The 23426-nt window shown below is 42.5% G+C and overlaps 1 protein-coding gene across 1 annotated transcript in view; it reads left to right on the forward strand.

The window, feature by feature from the left end:
• GLP1R (glucagon like peptide 1 receptor) overlaps nt 1-23426 on the forward strand; it is a gene marked incomplete at its 5' end in the record, with an annotated part of 106623 nt that overhangs the window by 77562 nt on the left and 5635 nt on the right. The window contains 3 exons of the mRNA XM_081315189.1: nt 1334-1394; nt 21394-21463; nt 22366-22454. Of these exons, the coding sequence (XP_081171315.1) occupies nt 1334-1394; nt 21394-21463; nt 22366-22454 (220 nt within the window). The remainder of the gene's footprint in view (nt 1-1333; nt 1395-21393; nt 21464-22365; nt 22455-23426) is intronic.

Consider the following 23426-nt stretch of genomic DNA (forward strand, 5'->3'; position numbering starts at 1 on the left):
GGCTTCACTTTCTCAGGGTCTTGCGGAAGAACAGGGTAGAACAACGGCTAATGACCCTCTTTTACCAGTCTACTATAGAGAGCGTCCTCTCGTATGGTATTGTGGTTTGGTATGCTGGTCTGACAGCCGCGGATAGGAAAGTATTACAGAGGTTGGTGAGCACAGCACAAGACATTGTGGGCTGTCCCCTGACACCACTGGATGACATCGCCAGGGCTCGTTGCCTTGGAAGAGTGAGGAAAATTCTCAGGGATGACTCACGCCCTGGACGGTATCTCTTTACTCTCCTACCATCGGGTAGGAGATATAGGAGTATAGCCAGCCACACCAACAGGCTGAAAAACAACTTTTATCTGTGGGCTGTTAGGCTTTTGAATGGGAAATCATTTTTATAAACTTTATGTAGAATTGACTTGCGAGGCCGGTGTGTGGGGCATTTAGTTCACATGGTGTAATAAGATGGAGGTTTGTTGTCACTGTGAGTTGTGGGGTGGGAGCACGAAGGGAGGCTCAGCTAATCTCAATGTATACATGGCTGTACTTTGACAATAAAGGTTCATTAATTCATTAATTCAATTGCACATGTCCATGATAGCACCACAGGAACATCTCACTACATTAATGATCAACAACATCTCATTGAGGAAGAGCCAAGAACTACATGGCCTTTTTTCTATAACAAATTACATATTTTGAGTATTCTCTAATACTTGATATCCCAGTAAGAAGTGTCCAAGAATTTAAGGGAATGTAGGCTTCATTTCTGTGGATTTTTCTGTGTTTGCATTTCTCTCTGTACTTCTGGGCTTCATTCTATCTACTAACATGTTGTCTTGTTATGCTATAACTGAAAATATCACTGTTAAAATCTTACTGATCTGCATGTTACATTCATCTGATACTGATTGGTTTGCAGGAATGTTTGTAAAAGCAATATGTATGATACCAAGTCTGTAAAAGTGAAACATTTTAGGACACAGGCAGCAATACAGAAACCTCGTAACATATAATCCAAACTTCCTTTGCATTTCTCTCTAGTACTTCTGGGCTTCATTCTATCTACTAACATGATGTTTTATTATACTATAACTGAAGATGTTACTGAAGTGCTTCCAGCTTTAAGATTTCCAATCTAAATGCTTTTTTAAGGAGAAAGCATTTTAAAGGTGATCAGATAATTATAAGGGACTCTACATAAGTGCTACTTATAATCTCATTTAACAAAGGAAGCTTTGCATTGAATAAAATTTCACAACATTGCAAGCCTTCCTGATTGTTTTTCTGTTGACTCATTCTCTATGCATTTCTTCTTTCCTTTTTTTTCCCCCTGCAGGTGTGCCAATGCTGTTTGTAATCCTCTGGGGAATTGTCAAGTACCTTTATGAAGATGAGGGGTTGGTTCTGTTCTGATTCTTAACTAATTCATGTGAAGGTTATGTTTTGTGGAAGGGGTGAAGTTGCATACTTTTCTTGGTTATAATTGCTTTGGCAATGGCTAGTGTATTGACATCTTGTGCATTTGCTCCACTTGTCATTTGATTAGTGTAAAAGCTTCTCATTACATTTTATTCAAACAAAAAAGCACAAGCTTTTGCTGTTCAGCATCTTCTGCATGCCTAAATATACATCTGGCTGGAAAAGTATACAGTTTTATGTATCCTGCCCTTCATCATGACTCATCACACTTGGAAAGCCTGTCTTTAAACTTGTATTTCTAGAGGCAGCCAATATGCCTGGCTTGTTTAATAAAAATTTCCAATGCTGACATTAATCTCTGTAATGGGAAAATGTACATTTTGAGGATCAAGAGTTGTGATTTTGTTGAAATTACACTAATGAGAGATCAAACAGTAGTCTAGTCTAGTCTATAGTGTAGTGATTTATCCACAGAAAAGAGATAAAATTTGACACACAAAACAACATTTAGCTGAATTTAAGTGGAAATCAGGCTGATTCATGAGGATTGGGCTATCCATAGCTTCTGGTTGTTGATTCTGGTTTCAGGATAGAACATGGTACTGTACTATATTAATTGACCGGGACAACAGCAAGAAAATACTATTGCACAAATGCTTTATTGGTGAGTTTCTAATGGATTTATGCTTTTGGTGAAACAATTACTGTATATAGCTCCTTTCAGCCCTCATAAAAATCCCATACAGGTAGTCCTTATTTACAACCTTTTATTTAGTGACTGTTCAGTTACAGCGGCACTAAAAAAGTGACTTATGACCATTTTTCACACTTGTGATTACTGCAGCATCTCCATGCTCATGTGATCAAAATTTGGCTGTTTGGTAATTGGTTCACATTTATGACTGTGGCAGTGTCCTGGGGTCTTGTGATCACCTTTTGCGACCTTCTGACAAGCAAAGACAATGGGGAAGCCAGATTCACTTAACAACCATGTTACTAACTTATTAGCTGCAGTGATTCATTTAACAACTGTGGCAAGCAAGTTCATAAAATGGGGCAAAATTCACTTAACAACAAATTTGGGCTCAATTATGGTTATAAGTCAAGGACTACCTGTTCACAAAAACACAAATTTGGTTAATAAAACTACCATTTAAAATACATCTTTACTGGTAACTGTTTTTTTAAAAACCTGGTTAAAACTGTTAAACCCTGGTGAAAAAAAATAGTGCTAACTTTTCTGTCCTCCCACCTATCAAAGTTATTCAGACATTCAGATAAATTGTTTTGAGCTTCACTTTTCGTACTTACACTTTTACTTATTTGCATGAATTGCTTTGATTTGTATGCTGCAAAATCCGCATACACTCACAATGGTTTACATACATCAACCATTCCAGAATATGGTACAATGCTTCACTTTTCCCATGATGATAAATCTCCAGTGACAAGTCTAATGCAGAGGGAGGCCCTTTCCAGTAACCTGTTTCTAAACTAATCAGGGGTTTATAGGTAACCTTGACATTGAATTGGCTTTGGAAATATTTATTTATTTAGTGTATGGCAGGCTTTGGAAATAAATATTAAGCCAGTGGGTATGAAATAGATGGGGAGTAATAATGATCCCCAAAGTGGAGACTAAAGCATTCTCGCTACTGCATTTTGTTCCAAGTTTATTTTTATTTCCCAGTTGGTTGATTGACCATCACTGCTTCTGCCTTGTCTAGATTAAATCTCAATTCTCATAGCCTCTGTTCAATTTATTCCTGCCCGCATACTAGTGAATGGTCACTGTGGAAACTGAACCAGTGAACCTTTAATCTGATTCTGTAAAGTCTTTAGTCTGATAAAGCATGTTTGCTCACATCTGTAGTAATAAGCGATGCTTCCTGTGGATTGCAAAAAGCTTCAACAGTAGTTTGTTATTGTTTTAAAGTGTTGTCCTGCAGAATAGGTGCTAGTCTCAGTAGGGAGCTGATTTTTTTCTTTCATTTGACTTACTAAAACCTATTTATAAAAATATACAACACTCTTTTAGCTGTGGGTGTCCACTTGATGAAACAAGCTATGCTATACATGCATACACGATAAATATATTTTTGTGCCTTTGCTTTATCATTTACGACTAGAATGAATTTGGGGGAAATTCAGGGTGTGTGTGTTGAATAAGTATTGTATTTTTCTCTTATTTAGCTGTCATTTACTCACTAGTTATAAATGATTTGATACACCTATTCAGTAACACATTTGATCGGATATAAAATTGACAACAAGGCACAACCTGAACTTATGCATTGTCCCATGGCAGCAAGTAAACAGATCAGCGTCAATGAATGCTGAATTAGTTGACTTGCTTAAAGCATTTATTGTAAATAGAAAAGGTATGTAATATTAAAAGCAGACTGATAAAACGAACTCCTTACATCTCTTCAATTGATTTGAACCCTAGAGATAACAAATGTATGCCAAAGTTAGTTTGGCATAATCCAGTCCTAGAAGCATGATCTACATAGAGGTTCATCCTTGGCATTGATTTAGAGAATATATACAGGTGAAACTCGAAAAATTAGAATATCATGCAAAAGTTCATTTATTTCAGTAATGCAACTTAAAAGGGGAAACTAATATATGAGATAGACTCATTACATGCAAAGCAAGATAGTTCAAGCCGTGATTTGTCATAATTGTGATGATTATGGCTTACAGCTCCTGAAAACCCCAAATCCACAATCTCAGAAAATTAGAATATTGTGAAAAGGTGCAATATTCTAGGCTCAAAGTGTCCCACTCTAATCAGCTAATTAAGCCATAACACCTGCAAAGGGTTCCTGAGCGTTTAAATGGTCTCTCAGTCTGGTTCAGTAGGAATCACAATCATGGGGAAGACTGCTGACCTGACAGTTGTGCAGAAAACCATCATTGACACTTTCCATAAGGAGGGAAAGCCTCAAAAGGTAATTGCAAAAGAAGTTGGATGTTCCCAAAGTGCTGTATCAAAGCATATTAATAGAAAGTTATGTGGAAGGGAAAAGTGTGGAAGGAAAAGGTGCACAAGCAGCAGGGATGACCGCAGCTTGGAGAGGATTGTCAGGAAAAGGCCATTCAAAAGTGTTGGGGACTTTCACAAGGAGTGGACTGAGGCTGGAGTCAGTGCATCAAGAGCCACCACACACAGACAGATCCTGGACATGGGCTTCAAATGTCGTATTCCTCTTGTCAAGCCGCTCCTGAACAACAAACAACGTCAGAAGCGTCTTACCTGGGCTAAAGAAAAACAGACCTGGTCTGTTGCTCAGTGGTCCAAAGTCCTCTTTTCTGATGAGAGGAACTTTTGCATCTGATTTGGAAACCAAGGACCCAGAGTCTGGAGGAAAAATGGAGAGGCACACACTGCAAGATGCTTGAAGTCCAGTGTGAAGTTTCCACAGTCTGTGTTGATTTGGGGAGCCATGTCATCTGCTGGTGTTGGTCCACTGTGCTTCATTAAGTCCAGGGTCAACGCAGCCGTCTACCAGGAGATTTTGGAGCACTTCATGCTTCCTTCCGCAGACGAGCTTTATGGGGATGCTGACTTCATTTTCCAGCAGGACTTGGCACCTGCCCACACTGCCAAAAGCACCAAAACCTGGTTCAATGACCGTGGGATTACTGTGCTTGATTGGCCAGCAAACTCGCCTGACCTGAACCCCATAGAGAATCTATGGGGCATTGCCAAGAGAAAGATGAGAGACATGAGACCAAACAATGCAGAAGAGCTGAAGGCCGCTATTGAAGCATCCTGGTCTTCCATAACACCTCAGCAGTGCCACAGGCTGATAGCTTCCATGCCATGCCGCAATGAGGCAGTAATTGCTGCAAAAGGGGCCCAAACCAAGTACTGAGTACATATGCATGCTTATACTTTTCAGAGGTCCGATATTGTTCTATGTACACTCCTTGTTTTATTGATTGCGTGTAATATTCTAATTTTCTGAGATTGTGGATTTGGGGTTTTCATGAGCTGTACGCCATAATCATCACAATTATGACAAATCACGGCTTGAACTATCTTGCTTTGCATGTAATGAGTCTATCTCATATATTAGTTTCCCCTTTTAAGTTGCATTACTGAAATAAATGAACTTTTGCACAATATTCTAATTTTTGGAGTTTCACCTGTACATTTTCCCCTTAATCGCTTTTTTGTTTTGAGAAAATATAAAGGTATCTCCCCCGACACTAGCATACATGCCAAGAAAACACCTGTTGATAAAGAGTGTACCTGAAGAGAGAAAGGAAATACCTCTGACCATGTCAGTGTAATTCTCCACATCATATGGTTTTGTTTTTGATTGAGGGATTAAGATATTAACCCATAAATTATTGGTTTCTTCATTAAGTGAAGAAAAAAATGCACATAGTATCTTCTTTTGCAATTCCACTGCTTTGCTGACTACACCACTGCTTGCATCAAAAAGACAGTATCACATTCCTGTTGTTATTCAGCAATATCAACTTGATATATTGGAACTAGATACAATAGAAATTGTTGCTCCTGCAGACTTATTTCACACATGATGAGAACATTTAATGAAGCTAGAGTGCAACAGACTGTATACTTTAGTATTCACTTAGTTGGAGCCCACTGGAAATGATTATGGTGAAGCAAAACCTGTACTGTTATTCTGGTCTCCTTTCAGCCATAGTGTATTCATTCATTTTATAGAACAGTGTGTAGAACAAATTCCTACTATTAGATTTTCACACTGGCCAATTGATATGTATCAGCTGAGTATTGTTCACTTCCCTTTTGTGCTTTTTGTTTTAATCGTTCTCTCTAATCAAAAGTTTCCCTTCTTGGGTCAACATTTCAGTTTTTATGTGGCTGAAAAATAATGCAATGATTTTAGCAGTATTCTTGTGATCTGTTAATATGCATGTTAAGCTCACCTGATCCTGATTGGTTTGCAAGAATGTTTGTAAGATCAATATGTATAAAGCCAAGTCTGCAAAAACTGAAACATTTTAGGGCACAGGGAGCAATACAGTACCCTCATAAGGTATAATCCAAACTTTCTTATGTTTATGTACTAGCACAGTTACATGCTCTGGACCAGACATGTCAAACACAAGGCCCGGGGGCCAGATCCGGCCCGTGAAGTGGTTTCATGCGGCCCGTGAAGCCATCCTGGAAACAGTGAGGGAACAGCCCCCACTGCCTTGGCCCTGGCCCAGAGACCCTCCTCCTGCCAGAGACCCTCAGATCTGTCCCACTCCTGCCCAGGCCCCCATAGGCACCCTTGATGCAAATGATGTAGAGCTGGCCATGCCCACCCAGTAGGCCATATGCACTTTAGCCATGCCCACCCAGTAGGCCATGCCCACCCAGGCCACACCCACCCAGCCCCCTGAGGGCAACCATAATGCTGATGCGGCCCTCAATGAAATTGAGTTTGACACCCCTGCTCTGGACGCTAGATGACAAGTCAGCATCCATACAAAAGTTTCGCTTACTATTACACTTTACTGGATCCAGCAAAAGGTTAATCCATTTAGAAATAGTTCTGTAAAATACATTGGTGCACCTTTTATTTTACTTTTTTCCCCCTATATTGCAGTAGCATGGTATAAACAAAGTATGTGGTTCATATAGAAATGCATACATTAGTAAAATTATATATATAAATAATTACAATTATATACATTATAATTTATAAATTTATAATTTATAAAATTATTTATAAATGTATATAAATTATATAGACACACCTATATTTGCAAAACTGCAAAAATGGAAATTTGAATATAAAATGTATTTGAGGAAATAATCATGAAAATACAGATTTCTTCTGGACAGATTCTCAAATGAAAAGTTAGGAGGGAATAAATGGCAATAAATTTAAAGTCTGGTTTCTATTTCATAAACTTATTTTATAAAAAATGAAAATTGCTAACACGTTATGAGTGTTTACCTAATGTCTACAACAACATCCCCGGGAAGCAGTTGGGTTGAGAGAGAATGACTGACTCAAAGTCACCAATGAGTTCCATGATGAAGTGGCTCTCTTATATAGGGGTAAGAAAGAGATTCTTCTAGATTTTGGGGGTGTTGCAAATGTGAAATAGTCTTGTTGCATCTGTTGCTCTGTGCGTAAATGATGAAACTACAAGTTTCATTTAAAAGTCTTTGTGAAATCCTACACTTTCAACTGTCTGAGTAAGCTGTACAGAAAGTACAGTGTTTATTATTATTAATATTAATATAAGATTTGTGTGTGTGTCATAATTTTCAGATACCGTATTTTCCGGCGTATAAGACGACTGGGCGTATAAGACGACCCCCTACATTTCCTGTTAAATTATAGGGTTTGGGCTATACTCGCCGTATAAGACTACCCCTCTTCCAACGCACACCAAATAAAAATTAAAAAACATCAGATTTGATTTTAATATGGTAATTTTAATTCAAATGCTTATGACATGCAGGTGCTTAGTAGGAAAACTGTCACTTATAAACATAAGGCTGTTTGTCATCAAACATGTAAATATAAAACAGTGCAAGTGGATTAAACTAATAATAATAATAATAATAATAATAATAATAATAATAAGAAGAAGAAGAAGAAGAAGAAGAAGAAGAAGAAGAAGAAGAAGAAGAAGAAGAAGAAGAAGTAGTAGTTGGAGGGGACCTTGGAGGTCATCTAGTCCAACCCCCTGCTAAGGCAGGAAACCCTATACCATTTCAGACAAATGGCTGTCCAGTCTCTTCTTAAAAACTTCCAGTGTTGGAGCATTCACAGCTTCTGGAGGCAGGTTGTTCCACTGGTTAATTGTTCTAACTGTCAGGAAGTTTCTCCTTAGTTCTAGGTTGCTTCTCTCCTTGATTAGTTTCCATCCATTACTTCTTGTCCTGCTTTCAGGTGCTTTGGAGAATAGCTTGACTCCCTCTTCTTTGTGGCAGCCCCTGATTCCAGCAACCATTCCCTATTTTCCTAATTCACTTTTCCTAATTCACTCTAAAGCTTTCCCTGCGCAGAGCCTTAAGTAACACAAGCTGCCTGCAATTAGTGCAGGTTCGCATCCCACCAGGCTCAAGGTTGACTCAGCTTTCCATCCTTCCAAGGTAGGTAAAATGAGGACCCAGATTGTTGGGGGCAATAAGCTGACTTTGTAATAATGCTGCTTGGGGGGGGGGTGAAAGCCCTAATAAACAGGCATATACATAGAATGAAGGCTATTGCTAAGCACATTGATTTGTGCTTTAAATTGTAAGCCACCCTGAGTCTTCGGAGAAGGGCATTATATAAATGGGTTTTTAAAAAAAAAGACCAAATGGGAGATCCGCTCCAGGTTTTCCAGCCAGCCCGCCCAGTTCCTGAGTCAAACGTGTCCTTAGAGCTAAGCCGCTGCTCTGGCTGCTGGCTTCCCCACCTGCCTTTCAAGTTGGGATATACTACAGCTGGTCTTCAACTTTAGAAGAAAAGACGCCCAGACCCCAGCCTGTAAAAAATCACAGACTGCAGCTTCTTCTCCAGTTGGTCCCGCTTTCCCTGCGCAGACTAAATGGGAGATCCGCTCCAGGTTTTCCAGCCAGCCCTGTCCCTAAATTTTCAGCACCCGGCGTATAAGACGACCCCTGACTTTTGAGAAGATTTTCATGGGTTAAAAAGTAGTCTTATACGCCGGAAACTACGGTATTTCTAATGTTTTCTGAATTTCTTCTCTAAAACCCAGATTACAGTAATTTTTCAGTTTTCTGTTTCTAGGCACCCAGAAGACTTAAATGCATAGCAGATATTTGTCAGTCTAAAAATGTGTTTGAAGTGTTTAATATATTCAATTGCTTGGCTTTTATGTTATTTTTAAAAAGACTTACAACTTCTGTTAAACACATTATCAAATCAGTGAAACTCAAGGAGTATGGCTATTTAATTAATTTAATTTAATTTAATATTTGCATTTGTATACCGCCCTTTCCCTGAGGACTCAGGGCGGTTTACAGGGAATTAAAATCAAAACATACAAAAGTTAAAACCAATTTAAAAAGCATTAAATTCACCCTGTACATTAAAACCCCAGTTAAAATTTTCCCCTCAGCCTGGGCCCGAGAGCTCAAAGAGCCAGGTCTTCAGGCCCCGGCGGAATGATCGGAGGTCGGGAGCAGTCCTCAGCTCTACTGGCAGCTGGTTCCAGAGGGCAGGCGCTCCCACTGAGAAGGCCCTATCCCTGGGTGTCACCCGCCGGCAATCTCTCACCGGCGGAACCCTGAGCAGACCCTCCCTGTGGGAGCGCACTGGGCGAAGGGCGTTTGATGCCGGCAGCAGGTGTTCCCTCAAATAACCCGGACCCAGGCCATATAGGGCTTTATAGGTGATAACCAGCACCTTGAATTTCACCCGGAGGGCAACCGGAAGCCAATGCAGCTCGCGGAGTAGAGGTGTTACATGGGAGTATCGGGAAACCCCCATTACAACTCGCGCGGCCGCATTCTGCACCAGTTGAAGCCTCCGAGTGGTCTTCAAGGGCAGCCCCATGTAGAGAGCGTTACAGTAGTCCAAACGGGAGGTCACAAGCGCATGAGTGACTGTGCGTAGGGCGTCTCGGTCCAGATAGGGACGCAACTGGCGCACCAGGCGAACCTGTGCAAAAGCCCCCCTGGTCACGGCTCCTATGTGATCTTCAAAATTGAGCCGTGAATCCAGGAGGACGCCCAAGTTGCGAGCCCTATCAACGGGGGGTAACACCTCACCCCCCATCATTAGAGGTGGAATAACTTGGTTAACCCGAGACGCCGATATGCACAGCCACTCAGTCTTGGCGGGATTGAGACGAAGCCTGTTTCTCCCCATCCAGACCTGGACCGCCTCCAGGCACCGGGACATCACGGAGAGGGCATCACTGGGTTGGTTCGGGGTGGAAAGAAAAAGTTGGGTATCATCAGCATACTGGTGATACCCCACCCCAAAACCACGAATGATCTCGCCCAGCGGCTTCATGTAGATGTTGAACAGGAGGGGCGAGAGAACCGACCCCTGAGGGACTCCACAAATGAGAGACCTCGGGGCGGATCTCTGCCCTCCTGTCAACACCGACTGCGAGCGGCCCTGGAGGTAGGAGGAGAACCACCGTAAGACGGTGCCTCCCACTCCCAACCCCCTGAGACGCCGCAGCAGGATACCATGGTCGATGGTATCGAAAGCCGCTGAGAGATCTAATAGGACCAGGACAGAGGAGCAACCCCTGTCCCTAGCCCTCCAGAGATCATTCACCAGCGCGACCAATGCCGTCTCCGTGCTGTGTCCGGGCCTGAAGCCCGATTGGTACGGGTCCAGATAATCAGTTTCCTCCAGGAACAGAGGGAGCTGATGCGCCACCACACTCTCAACAACCTTCGCCAGGAAGCGAAGGTTGGAGACTGGACGATAGTTGTTTAAAACAGCCGGGTCCAAAGCAGGCTTCTTGAGGAGGGGTCTCACCACCGCCTCCTTCAAGGCGGCAGGGAAGACACCCTCCTTCAAAGAAGCAGTTATCACTGCATGGAACCAGCCTCGTGTTCCCTCCCGAGCCGCATAAGCTAGCCAGGAGGGGCACGGATCCAACAAACAGGTGGTGGAGCTCAGTCTCCCCATGATCCTGTCCACATCATCAGGGGAAACAGGGTCGAACTCAGTCCAGATAACGTGCTCAAGACCGCCTGATTCCTCCACATCAGACTCTGCCCAGTCAGAGTCCAAGCCGGTCCGGATCTGAGCGATTTTGTCCGTCAGATGATGACTAAACTCCTCGGCTCGTCCCTGCAAGGGATCCTCCCTCACCTCCTGGTTAAGGAGGGAGCGAGTCACCCTAAACAGGGCGGCCGGGCGATTATCTGCGGACGCGATAAGGGCGGCAAAGTAGTTAGACTTCGCCGTCCTTATCGCCGCAAGATAAGACCTTATGAAGGTTCTTAACTGCAATCGGTCGGATTCGGATCGGCTGGATCTCCAACCGCTCTCTAGACCTCGTCTCCGACGCTTCATCTCCCGGAGCTCCACAGAGAACCATGGAGCCCAACGGGATCTGCGCCGAGTCAGAGGTCGCATGGGTACAACACAGTCGAGTGCCCTGGTGGCGGCCGTTTCCCAGGCCTCCACCAGAGCATCGACTGGGCTGTGGGTAAGGGTGATAGGTATCGGCCCAAGCGCCCTCTGGAACCGATCCGGGTCCATTAGGCGCCTGGGGCGGAACCACCTGGTCGGTTCCGCCGCCCAGCGGCGGGGGATGGCATGACGGAAAACCAGCCTCAGGAGGTGATGATCTGACCATGACAGAGGGGTGATGGACGGAGAACCCCCTCCCAGATCATCCAACCACTGTCCAGACAGGAACACCAGGTCGAGAGTATGATCCCCCTCGTGAGTAGGGCCCTCAATAACCTGGGTCAGGCCCATGGCTGTCATGGAAGCCATGAACTCCCGAGCTAACTCCGACGACCCCCCCAGTGATGGCAGGTTGAAGTCACCCAGGACTATAAGCCTGGGGAACTCCACCGCCAACCCTGAGAGGGTGTCGAGCAGCTCAGGCAGGGCTGTTGCCACACAGCTGGGCGCCAGGTATGTGAGCAACAAGCCCAACTGAACCCGAGGACCACATCTCAAGAGGAGGGATTCACTCCCGGCCATCTGGACAATGGTGGCCTCCCGGGGACACAAAGTCTCCCGAATAACCACTGCCACCCCACCACCCCTGCCCTGAGCCCGTGGCTGGTGCAGCACCCGGAAACCTGGCGGGCATAACTCGGTGAGAGGCACCCCTCCCTCCGAACCCAACCAAGTTTCCGTGATGCACGCTAGATCCGCACATTCCTCCTCGATCAGATCACGGATGAGGGGAGCTTTGTTAACTACGGATCTAGCGTTAAAATAGACCAACCTGAGCTCAGGGGCCTGATCACCCTCATCCCCGGGTAGGAGGGTGCTAACCGGAGGGTCGGAGCGCGCCACCGCTCGGAGATAGCGGGGGCGCGATCCCAGATGTTGATATGGCCCTCCGCGCAAACACCTGCTGCCATACCCTATCGCCGTGGGGATTCGATGCCCCACCCCCACATTCCCAGCGCCAGCAGCCACCTCCCCCGACCCCGTCCCGTCGGGACCTCTAACAGGTCCAGACTGAGTGCCGGTTACAGATTCCTTCCCCACCCTCCCCTTCCTCCCCCTCCCTAACCTCTTAAAATAACCGGCTAAGAATCTTATCAGGGGCCTCTTAGCGCGTCTTAACTCGAGGCCCCTGTCCAAGCCCAACCACCTCTCGGAGTCCCAAAGCTTGGACCCGTCATTAAGGGGAGTATGGAAACAGGCGACAGGTCGCGCCCATGAGGCAGGAACCGCCCTAAGGGCATACAAATCCGCTTCGGAATAACGATAGATCATATTGCGCTCGAATAGTCTCTCAGGGCCGATGTTACAAATATATCCAGAGGATCGCTCGTTGATGGTACATAGATGGAAAAAGAAAAAGTCCAGTGGGCGTATCTCTCAATCTGCAAAGCCATCTCAGCTCTCACCTGAGATGGAAATCCAAAAGACAACCTCAGCCGTCCTCTCACTCCGGCTGAGGCATCTGACTGGAGCAGAGAGAGAAAAAGGGGATCCTGAGCCAGGCCCACCCCAACTGGTCTCTCACACCAGTGAGGTGGACGCTGACCAGTCCAAAACCGTCCTCCCACCACGGTTCGGTCCCGTCCACAATTGGACTATCAATAGGGAGATCTTAATTCCCATCAGGTACGGAGCCAGTCATAACGCCTGCCTGGGAGCAAAAAAGTAAAGGACAGGGAGGCCAAGCCTCTGTTGATCCTCACACCGCCAATCAGCGCCGTCAGTCAATGCCCGTCCGCCAGTCCAAACCATCTCCAACGGAGGAAAGAGGTAGTCCCAGCAGCTATATTGAATAAAAAAGTTCGCTAGCATGTCCGCCGAGGCCGATGACCAGGCCCACAGTCTGCAACCACCATCCGGGAGGAGAGGAGGCTCCGCACCGCAGAAAACGGTGCCAGCCAGCCAATGGTAGTAGAAGAATCTCCGTCCGGTGGGATCATCGCCGCTGCCCCTCCAACAACAGAGGGTATCCACGACGAGCAAGCAGAGGAAGGAAGACAGGCAAGGCGTCCCGGGCTTCCCGGTGCTGTAATAGTGCTCGGCGCCATAACGGAGCTCAGCAGGTCGGCAGGAAATTCTCAGCGCTGCTCGTTCAAATCAGCAGACCGCTGGTTGGGGGGGGCTCGGCGTCACGAAAAGCAGCGCCCAGCAGCTGTTCCAACAATCCCCAATCCCCAAAGCTGCCTCAGCCCGCGAGCAGATGGAAACAAAGCAGACGTCCCGAGCTTCACGACGTGGCAGCGCTCAGCGCCATGATGAGGCTCAGCAAGTCGACAGACAGTTCTCGGCACCGCTCGCTAGAATCCACGAGACGCTGTTTCGGAGGGGGGGGGGCTCAGCGCTACAGAGAGCAGCGCTTAGCAGCTGTTTTAAAAACCCCCGAGTCCCGGAGTAGCCACAGCCAACAGCAGCACGAAGTCGCCTCGGCCAGCAGCAGATGAAAAAGCAGGGCTAACATCTCGGGTTTCACAGCGTAGCAGCGTTCGGCGCCATCATGGGCCGGCAGGTTGACAGGCGGCAGATGTCAAAAGCCGCTGGCTCGAAGGGGGGGGATCAGCGCCGCAGAAAAACAGCGCCCAGCAGCTGTTTTTAGACCCCCCACCCCCAGAATCGCCTCGACATACCGTGGGCTTCCCCGAGCTAAATCCTTTGAAGCCCTCAAAGAGCGCCCGAAGCCTAAGTTGCGGCCGTCGCCATCTTGGGCAGGAAAAAAAAAAAAAAAAAAAAATCTTACCTAAAATCTTACAAAGATACTGTATTTGTAAAATTGTAAAATATACTTGGGGCTTTCCTTTCTGTAAAGGATAGAAATGGCTGCTAAAAGTCATAATAGTCTTCATAAGTATAATAAATTATTCCAAGTTATAAAATGAGCTTGTCATTTGCCTTTGAAGGATAATGAAAAATAAATAATGTTCAGTCTGCAGTGATCCCAGCAACTGATAATTCTCCTTGTGCGTGGAAGTGAAAATCAATAGTTTTAAACAAAGATCAGACTTTGAGCTATGTATCATATGTCAGCAGCCATATTGCAAAAAGGAAACTTCATTTGGCATGATATTTTCAGCACAGGAATAGGAAGTTTCAAGAAGTGCATTTGTTCCTTAAAGTGTTCTCCAAATGCTCATGAAAGAGAGTGGCCAACAACCTTAAAGGAAGCAGGAGTATCTCCTTTCCTTAAGAGCTTTTCCGAATATCCAGAGGTGTTTGACAATTATGAACCAGTATGCAACCTTCCCTATTTCAAAAATTAATTTCAGCATGATGGGATTAATTTAATGTAGGAGAAGGAGTGGCAGAACCTGGGGGCAAAGTTAAAAGGGGGGTCAGCCTAAAATCCCTATGTAGTCACAAGCAAACTAAGTGCAACCTCCCTTGAATTCTGTTGACCCTTATTTAACTCAAAGCAGGTGCTAACCATTAATTGAGAATAGTCCTGTGCATAGGTGTGAGTAGCAATAAATCAGTTTTATTGGACCTTCACATGTAGACCACATCTTTTCTATTTGACATTTAGTGACATGGGAAATATTCTTATTTGAGAAGTTATAAGGATTCTAGGCTATAGTTGGCTTCTGTATATTGATTTGGATCCTATAGAAATGTCTTTGTGATGAAGAATGGTTGCAGGATTTGAGTATGGCTAGCCCAGAGGGGAAAAAACTAGGGGTGACATGATATCAGTAGTCCAGTATTTGAGGGGTTGCCACAAAGAAGAGGGGATCAACTTATTTTCCAAATCACAAGAAACAATGAATGGAAAGTAATCAAGGGGAGAAGCAATCCGGAATTGAGGAGAAACCTCCTAACAGTGAGGAAAATTAACCAGTGGAACAGCTTGCCTTCAGAGGTTTTGGGTGCTTCATCACTGGAGGTCATTAAGAAGAGACTGGACAGCCACTAGTTTGAGATGGTATAGGGTCTCCTGCTTGAGCAGGGGGTTGGACTAGAAGGCCTCCAAGGTCCCTTCCAGCTCTATTTTGATGAGGGTGAAACGTCTTCAAGGAAAAACAAAGACCAGTTCCCTTTTGAAAAAGTACCTTTGGGACATCCTGTAGAAATGTTTTGTTCTAGGGAATTTTGAATCCTGTGTAAAAAATCTATTCTGGAAAATTTACAAATTTTCAGATGGGAATGATAGTAATAGCAATAGCATTTAGACTTACACATTGTCCCATAGCACTTTATAGCACTCTGTGTGGTTTACAGTATAAACATTATTTGCATGTTACCCCCAACAATCTGGGTCCTCATTTTACCAACCTCGGAAGGATGGAAGGCTGAGTCAACCTTGAGCCCTGTCAGGATCGAACTCCAGGCAGTGGGCAGAATTGGTGGCTGTGGGTAGGTTTAAGGAAGAAAGGAAGGGAATATAATGTTTTCCTGAGTCTTATTTACAAATATTGCTTAAGACATTATTTGTTACATTGTGCCAAATCTATACAGAAATGTGAACACAAACATTGTACAACTAATTACATCCATTTCCTCATATTCCAGAAAGATTAGAAAACATCAGGTTATTCCTCCCCTCTACCCCCCAAAAGGTGGGGGAAATATATATGAATTGTGCCTGCAACTTGTCAATATCCCCTAGTGGGACTGGTGATGTAAAGAGGTGTATCAAGCATGAAACAAGCACAAGTCAAAAGAGTTTAAATCATCCTGAGTGCTAATAAGCTTTCAGTCAACAACCCAGTGATAGAGCGAGTACTGAATGCAGAAGTACAGCTTTGTATTGTGGTATAATTTGCTGTTTGTGGTGAATGACAGTTTGAGTAAATTGGTAGGCAGTTAGTTGTCACTCACTAATGGACTTTTTTGTTTGGTTTGTCTTGGTGAAAAAATTGCTTCCAAGTGCCAAATATCACTTCAGATCCAGTTAAAATAGTGTTTTGCTATTGTATGTGTCTCTTTTGAGGGTGAGGGGTGGAGTTGGAGGTAGAAGAAATTAAATAAAAGATTGCATTGCACTATGAATAAAGTAAGTACACACTTTTGATTGCTACCTGTTGGCTGGTATATTTTAAACTTGGACATAAGCTTTAAAAAGAATCAAAGGCTTTGAGTTTAGTTATTTGCCCTTTTCAAACACTTATTTTTCTGGCATTTTAATTGTATTGTAATACAGTAAGTCCTTGGCCACAATTGAGACCAAAATTTCCATTGCTAAAAAAAGACAGTCCCACTTTATTCCTTTATTGCTATGTGAATTAATGCAGTTGTTTAGTTAATAACACAGTTAAGTGGATCTGGATTCCCTATTGACTTTGCTTGTCAGAAGGTCTCAAAAGGTAATCACATGATCCCAGGATTCTGCAACCATCAACAATATATGCCAATTGCAAAGTGTCCAAATGCCGCAATGGGCATAAGTATGAAAAACAGTCATAAGTCACTTGTTCAGTGCCGTTGTAACTTTGAATGGTCACTAAATCAATGGCTGTAAGTTGAGAACTACCTGTAGGTAGGAAATGTGTAGGATTGCACATTTGTATACATTTAAAAGCAGCTAAATCTTTAGCAGGCCCTAAGAAACCAGTGAACACACTGGAGAGTTCCACTACTTATTTTCTTCCATTATGCTAGAAACTCTTTAAGATTGTTCTAGTATACTGAAACCACAAACGTTTAAGAAAATACAAACCTTTTTTGTCAGCATGCTTATTTATCCAACATCCAATGTTATTACCTACAGGGTTGTTTTTTTAGTTAACATATATACCTAAAATGAAATTCTGTTAAAAAAAATCACACCTCAGAGAAATATTATTTATTAATTACATTGTTCCTGTACTTTATTGCCCAAAATATCACTGAAATTCAACTAGCTTAAATAAATACCGTATTTTCCAGCGTATAAGGCGACCCGGCATATAAGACGACCCCCTACTTTTCATGTTAAATTATAGGGTTTGGGCTAATAACTCAATATTTCACTTCCTGGCACACAATCTGCATATTAACAACTCGTTTAGCGTTAGTACCCTTTTGTTATAAGTGCCACGACGTTGCTAAAATAAAAGAGGTAAACTTTGTGACCCTCCCAGCCTGTGCATAAAACAGAAATGAAAAGGCTTAAGCCTTTCCGTTCCCAAATACCAAGGTTTCCCCCGAGTTTTGTGCGGTTAAACAAACGGCATTTGCCTATTAATGTTTCTCCACGGAGCACAAAATTCGCCCGAATTAAAGTGGGGAGCTAAAGAATCTGGGACTACAGGGAATACCTCTGGCACGACAGGCAACCCTGGGAAACACGAGGACTGTAGCGGCACGCTCAGTTTGCACAATCTGATCCAGAAAATGTCCGGAGGCTCCTTCGTTACTTCTAACTGCAGAACATCTCCACGTCCCGCCCGCCTTGCCTTTTAAACCCCGCCCCCTTTTCCCCTGTAATGTTTCTCTGCTCCTCCTGCTCTGTGATTTGCCCAGCTTTGCTCCTTCCCCGCCAAATGGGCGCCTCGCCTTCTTTTCTCTGAGCTCTCTCGCCTGGTGCGCTGCTGCTCTCAGTTCCGCACTCCGTGACCGGGCAAGCAATTCTTCTGGTCGGTGCGAGTCAGGCGGTGCCTCGGCGGGAGCAAAGGTGCTCCCTTCCTATGGTCGAGCGGGGCGCCTCTGGGGACTGCCTGCCCCTCCTCTCATCAGGGACCTGACAGCCAGCATTGGAGGCGCTAGCATGGCCAGTCCTAGAGAGAGCAACGGCGGCAGCTGCAGTAGCCGCCCCAGAAGCTAACGAGAGTTTGCCCTCCATCACCCGTTCGCCGTCAGCCGCTTTACCACGGGTCGCCATGCCTACCTCCATTCACCCAGCGATCCCGCCGCCCAGCAGGAAAGAGAAAAGATCCGAGAGGTATTTTTCCGGCGTATAAGACGACCCCCCAACTTTTGAGGTGATTTTCATGGGTTAAAAAGTTGTCTTATATGCCGGAAAATACGGTATTCAGTATGTGTGACACTAAAGCACCTCTAATAGGGGGTCCATTAGACAGCTAGATTTCTGAAATAAAAGTATGTCTCTATTTTTCTCCATCTTGCTTTCAGGATATTTTTTTTAACTTCAGATCCATGTCTGTAGAATTAAACAAGTAGTGCCTTGTGAATGATGTATAAATGCACAGTGAGATAACAGCATCCATTCCTACCTCTTCTCTACCTATCATCTCCAGTGATGTGTAAATGATACATGACCAAACTGTTGTATAAGCAAGCATTTGCCATGTATATTGAGAATCTCAAGATTGACTTATGTTCATTACAGGGTTTTATAAAGGACAAGATAATTAGGGATTTAATTGAAGTAAGAATGAAAAAGTCTCCCACTTTTTTTTTATTAAAGAGTTTTACAAAAACAAGATTTTACAATATATCCCCAAATCCCCCCCACCCCAAACCCGCCCACTTCCCCCCCACTTCCCAGAGCTAAATACAGGATTATAGTTATAATAATCATATTCTAAATAAAAATTATGCATAATATACAATTAACCAAATTCATAATGTGCTTTAACTCCCCTTTAACATAACTGCATATAAAGTACCAATAACAATATCCCTCTAAAATCTACTCATAAGCTAAATGGAACTTTTTAGTCCCATATTTATTCTGAATATAATCTATCCATCTCCTCCAAACTGAAATATATCTTTCCTGTGAATGATCTTTCAAGTAAGCAGAAATCTTAGACATTTCTGCAAGATTCGAAACTTTAAACACCCATTCTTCTATAGTAGGCAAACTATCCTTCTTCCAATATTGTCCCACCAGTAACCGTGCTGCTGTTATCATATTCAACATCAAATTAGTTTCTTTAACATCACAATCTACAACAATACCCAATAAAAACAATTGCGGAGAAAACTTTATCTTTCTCTTAAAAATCTTTTGAATGTTCCACCAAATTTTAATCCAAAAAGCTTTTATATTTCTACAAGTCCACCACATATGAAAATAGGTGGCTTCTAAACTACCACATCTCCAACATTTAGACTGTAAATTAGGATACATGTTAGACAACTTCTTGGGATCCAGATGCCATCTTTAAAACATTTTATAAAAATTTTCTCTTAAGTTTTGAGCCTGAGTAAATTTAACATTTCTGACCCAAATTATCTCCCAAGTGTCCAACGAAATTGGTTCCTGAATATTTTGTGCCCACTTTATCATGCAGTCTTTAACCAGTTCCGTTTCCGAATCCAATTCAATTAAAGCATTATATATCCTCTTTATATGTGCACAAGTTAAATCTCTAATTTGTTTTACTAAATTTTGATCTAGTGCTTTATTGCGTGTCTGGAAAAAGTATTATTATAAGTTAAATTATAAAATACAGATTTGGGGAATTCCTGGACACGCGATAGAGGGCGTATCTATGGGAGTGAGTTTGGATATGGTTTCTTATAAGGAATTACTTAGATTGCAAGGGAATGATTGGCAACTTAAATCATTAGATGAGTTAAGACAAGAAAACATAAGTTACTCTTGGTTTCAATATACCCAATTGAAAGCTAGGTGGAAGTTAGATCAAAAGGTTGGCATCACAATTATAGAAAAAGTCTCCCACTTTTATAGGAGGCAATTTAACCCTAAATCACAAAATAGTAAATGTTATACCTCTATACTATAAATTGTAATTGTATATATTGTTTGTCTTTGAATAATGTTCAATCTCTTCATGATAATACAGTCAATTATAAATGCTTTTCTCAAAGCCATTGCTTTGAAGTGATTTGATAGATAAACTGAAAGGAATTGTTTAAGGAGGAAAAATGTCCAAAGAAGGATCTGTTGAAAATATAACTTTGCAGGAATGTATGTATGTGCACACTCAAATTGGTTTGAACAGGGTTTCTCTGAAAGTCTGAACAGATCAGACAGTTGTCCTGCCAGCTGCAAGAACAAAATTTTCTGCAAACCAAAACACTTTTTCCCCAATCAAAACCCTAAAAATTTGGTATATCTTTTATTTTGAGGATAGAAATGTGACTATCTACTCTGCCTTATAACCCAGAGGTCTCCAACCTTTCCGGGCTCGCAGATCAGAGGGAAGCAGATCAGTTTCAAAATTGGTGCACGTACGCACACTGGTGCGGCACTAGTGTCCCCAGTTGCACATGTGCTGATGCGTGCGCATGCGTGAATGACTGCACAGCCCCTGTGGCAGCTAGCAACCCCATTCATGCATGCGCAAACAGGCCATGGACACCCGCCCCGCACTAGCATCCCTGTTCGCACCCACGCACATGTGCAAATGGGGCCGCAGGCCATAGCGTGAGTGGGGGCAGAAATGCGTGCCCACGTATGCATGCACTGGCTAGCCATTTCTGCAACCTGCTGGCCAAAAGCCTGCAACCCGGTCCCAGGCTGAGGCCCATAGGTTGGGGACCCTTGTTATAACATGTTTTCTAATTTCTAATGAAATAGCAATAGCACATAGACTTATATACTGCTTCACAGTGCTTTGCAGCCCTCTCTAAGCAGTTTAGAGAGTCAGCATATTATCCTCAACATCCTCATTTTACCGACCTTGGAAGGATGGAAGGCTGAGTTAACCTTGAGCCGGTGAGAATCGAACTGCTGGCAGCCGGCAGTTAGCAGAAGTAGCCTGCAGTACTGCATTCTAACCACTGCGCCACCACTTTTATTAATTACTGTTAATTGTTAACAACTATCAGAGAGCTTGAGAGCACCCATTTTGCATCAATGAGCTAGATTAATTGAAATTGTTTCTAAGATTCATCTGTGCTATGTATCTGCATTAAGTAGCAACTATTATGCTTTTCTATGTTTGGAACAGAAATGTGGGATAATTACATTATTATCTCCTTGCACTGATCCTTGTCCCATTTTTTATTATTCCAGCTGTTGGAATAAGAATCTGAACATGAACTACTGGCTGATCATCAGGCTGCCTATTATGGTTGCTATTGGGGTAAGTGATTGGAAATACTTGCAGTAGTAACATGGATTATGGGCAGCGTGTGTAAAGGGATAAAAATGCTGGCAGTGTAGCTGTCTCTTCATTAGTAAAATAATTTTATAGGAGCTTCATTAATTGTTTTCTTTCCCCTAACATTCAATGCATAAATGATGCATGACAGTTTTTTAACCAGTCTATCTATAAAAATGAATTTGGGAATTGCTTTTTTCTGTGTTCCAATAAATAAGTAATTGAATGTCCATCAAATTCTTAGTCTAGTTGTGGCTAAACTCCTTTTTCTTCCCTGGTATGCATACTGGACTCTGTGCTAAACAGAAAAGCTGTTGGCAAGAATCCCCAATAGGCCTGTTTTAATTTTATAATATTAATAATAATAAAGTAGATAAAATGCATAATAAAGAAGCCATCATAATAATTAAGGCATCGGTTAAAATATCAATTTATAATTGGCATATGTGTTTAAAATTTCATTTGAAGTGTGTTAACTAGAATATATAATGATGTATTCATTTGTGATATTTCATATGATGAGCATAATTTTGGAGTGAGTTGTCTGGCAACATAATCTTAAAATGAATATTATTAGAGCCCTGGTGGGCCAGTGGTTAGAATGCAGTACTGCAGGCTTCTTCTGCTGACTCCTGGCTGCCAGCAGTTTGGCAGTTCGAGTCTCACCGGCTCAACAACTCAGCCTTCCATCCTCCTGAGGTCAGTAAAATGAGGACCCACATTGTTGAGAGCAATATGTAGACACTGCAAAAACCATTTAGAGAAGGCTGTAAGGCACTGTGAAGCGGTATATACATCTAAGTGCTAGTGCAAAGTGCTATATTAACAGAGATATGCTGCTCAATTCTACAATCTGCTTTGTAATTCCTTTTTATTTTATTCAGGTGAACTTCCTAATCTTTATCAGGGTTATTTGCATTATAATTTCTAAGCTGCAAGCAAATCTGTTGCGTAAAAGTGACATAAAATGCAGGTAAGTTCATTTGTCAGCAAAAATATTATCAGGGTTCCCCCCCCCCATAAGCAAAATGCTTATGATAATTGATCATAAGGAAAAATGCTTATGACAACTGAGAAAAGTGCAGATTATCTAGTAAGAAGAAACAAAATTGTGCCATTTACCAATAACAATTTAAGTACAGATAAATGTTGAATTGTGGCAGACAGTATAGTACATCTGTCAAATTCCTTTTTTTAGGGAGAGGGAAATTAACTTTTTATAGTTTTATATTGAAATCTGTTTTAGGAGTGTTTTGGAGTATTGTATATGCTCCTCAATAAATCATTTACTTTGAAGATTTTCCTGTCACCCCTATTTCAAGCTGTGGGTTTCTTTTTTATGTCGGTTTCAAGTTATTGTGGAAAAATTCTGATTTATCAGGCATTTCAAAGTACTAGTTTTGGTATTGTCTGGAGTAGAAATGTATTGATAAGTTTGTATCAATGTTTATATTTGATACTGATATTTAATGTTGCTTGGCATACCAAATATATGTCAGCAATAAGTACCATTTCAGCAAATATGCTACATCCACAAATACTCTTTTGCAGTACAAGTTTAACCAAATATTCCTTTAATTCTCTACCTAGACACATAATATTTTAAAGTACAATTTTACAAAGCCACTCATATTTTATCAATTAAGTGTATTTTTATAACTGGAATAGTTTATGGGGAAATCAATCCTGTCCTCTAGGTCAAAAACATTTTTTACCTGTGTACGTGTTGGGGTTTCTCTTTTTGTGGGAAAGGGAGAGATATATTTCAGATATATATTGCAAATCATTAGGGACTACCACTGAATACCTGCTGCAAATTTTGATGCATAATGCAACAAGGCTTCCCTTCTGAGCTTAGAAGAATACAGAAGCCATAAATATTTTTGTGCCAGCTTTATTGGTGTCCAAATTGTTGCTTAAGCTAATTCAACAGGTTGCCTTTGAG

Source organism: Vipera berus (genome assembly GCF_964194415.1).
Source record: "Vipera berus genome assembly, chromosome: 1".
NCBI lineage: Eukaryota > Metazoa > Chordata > Lepidosauria > Squamata > Viperidae > Vipera > Vipera berus.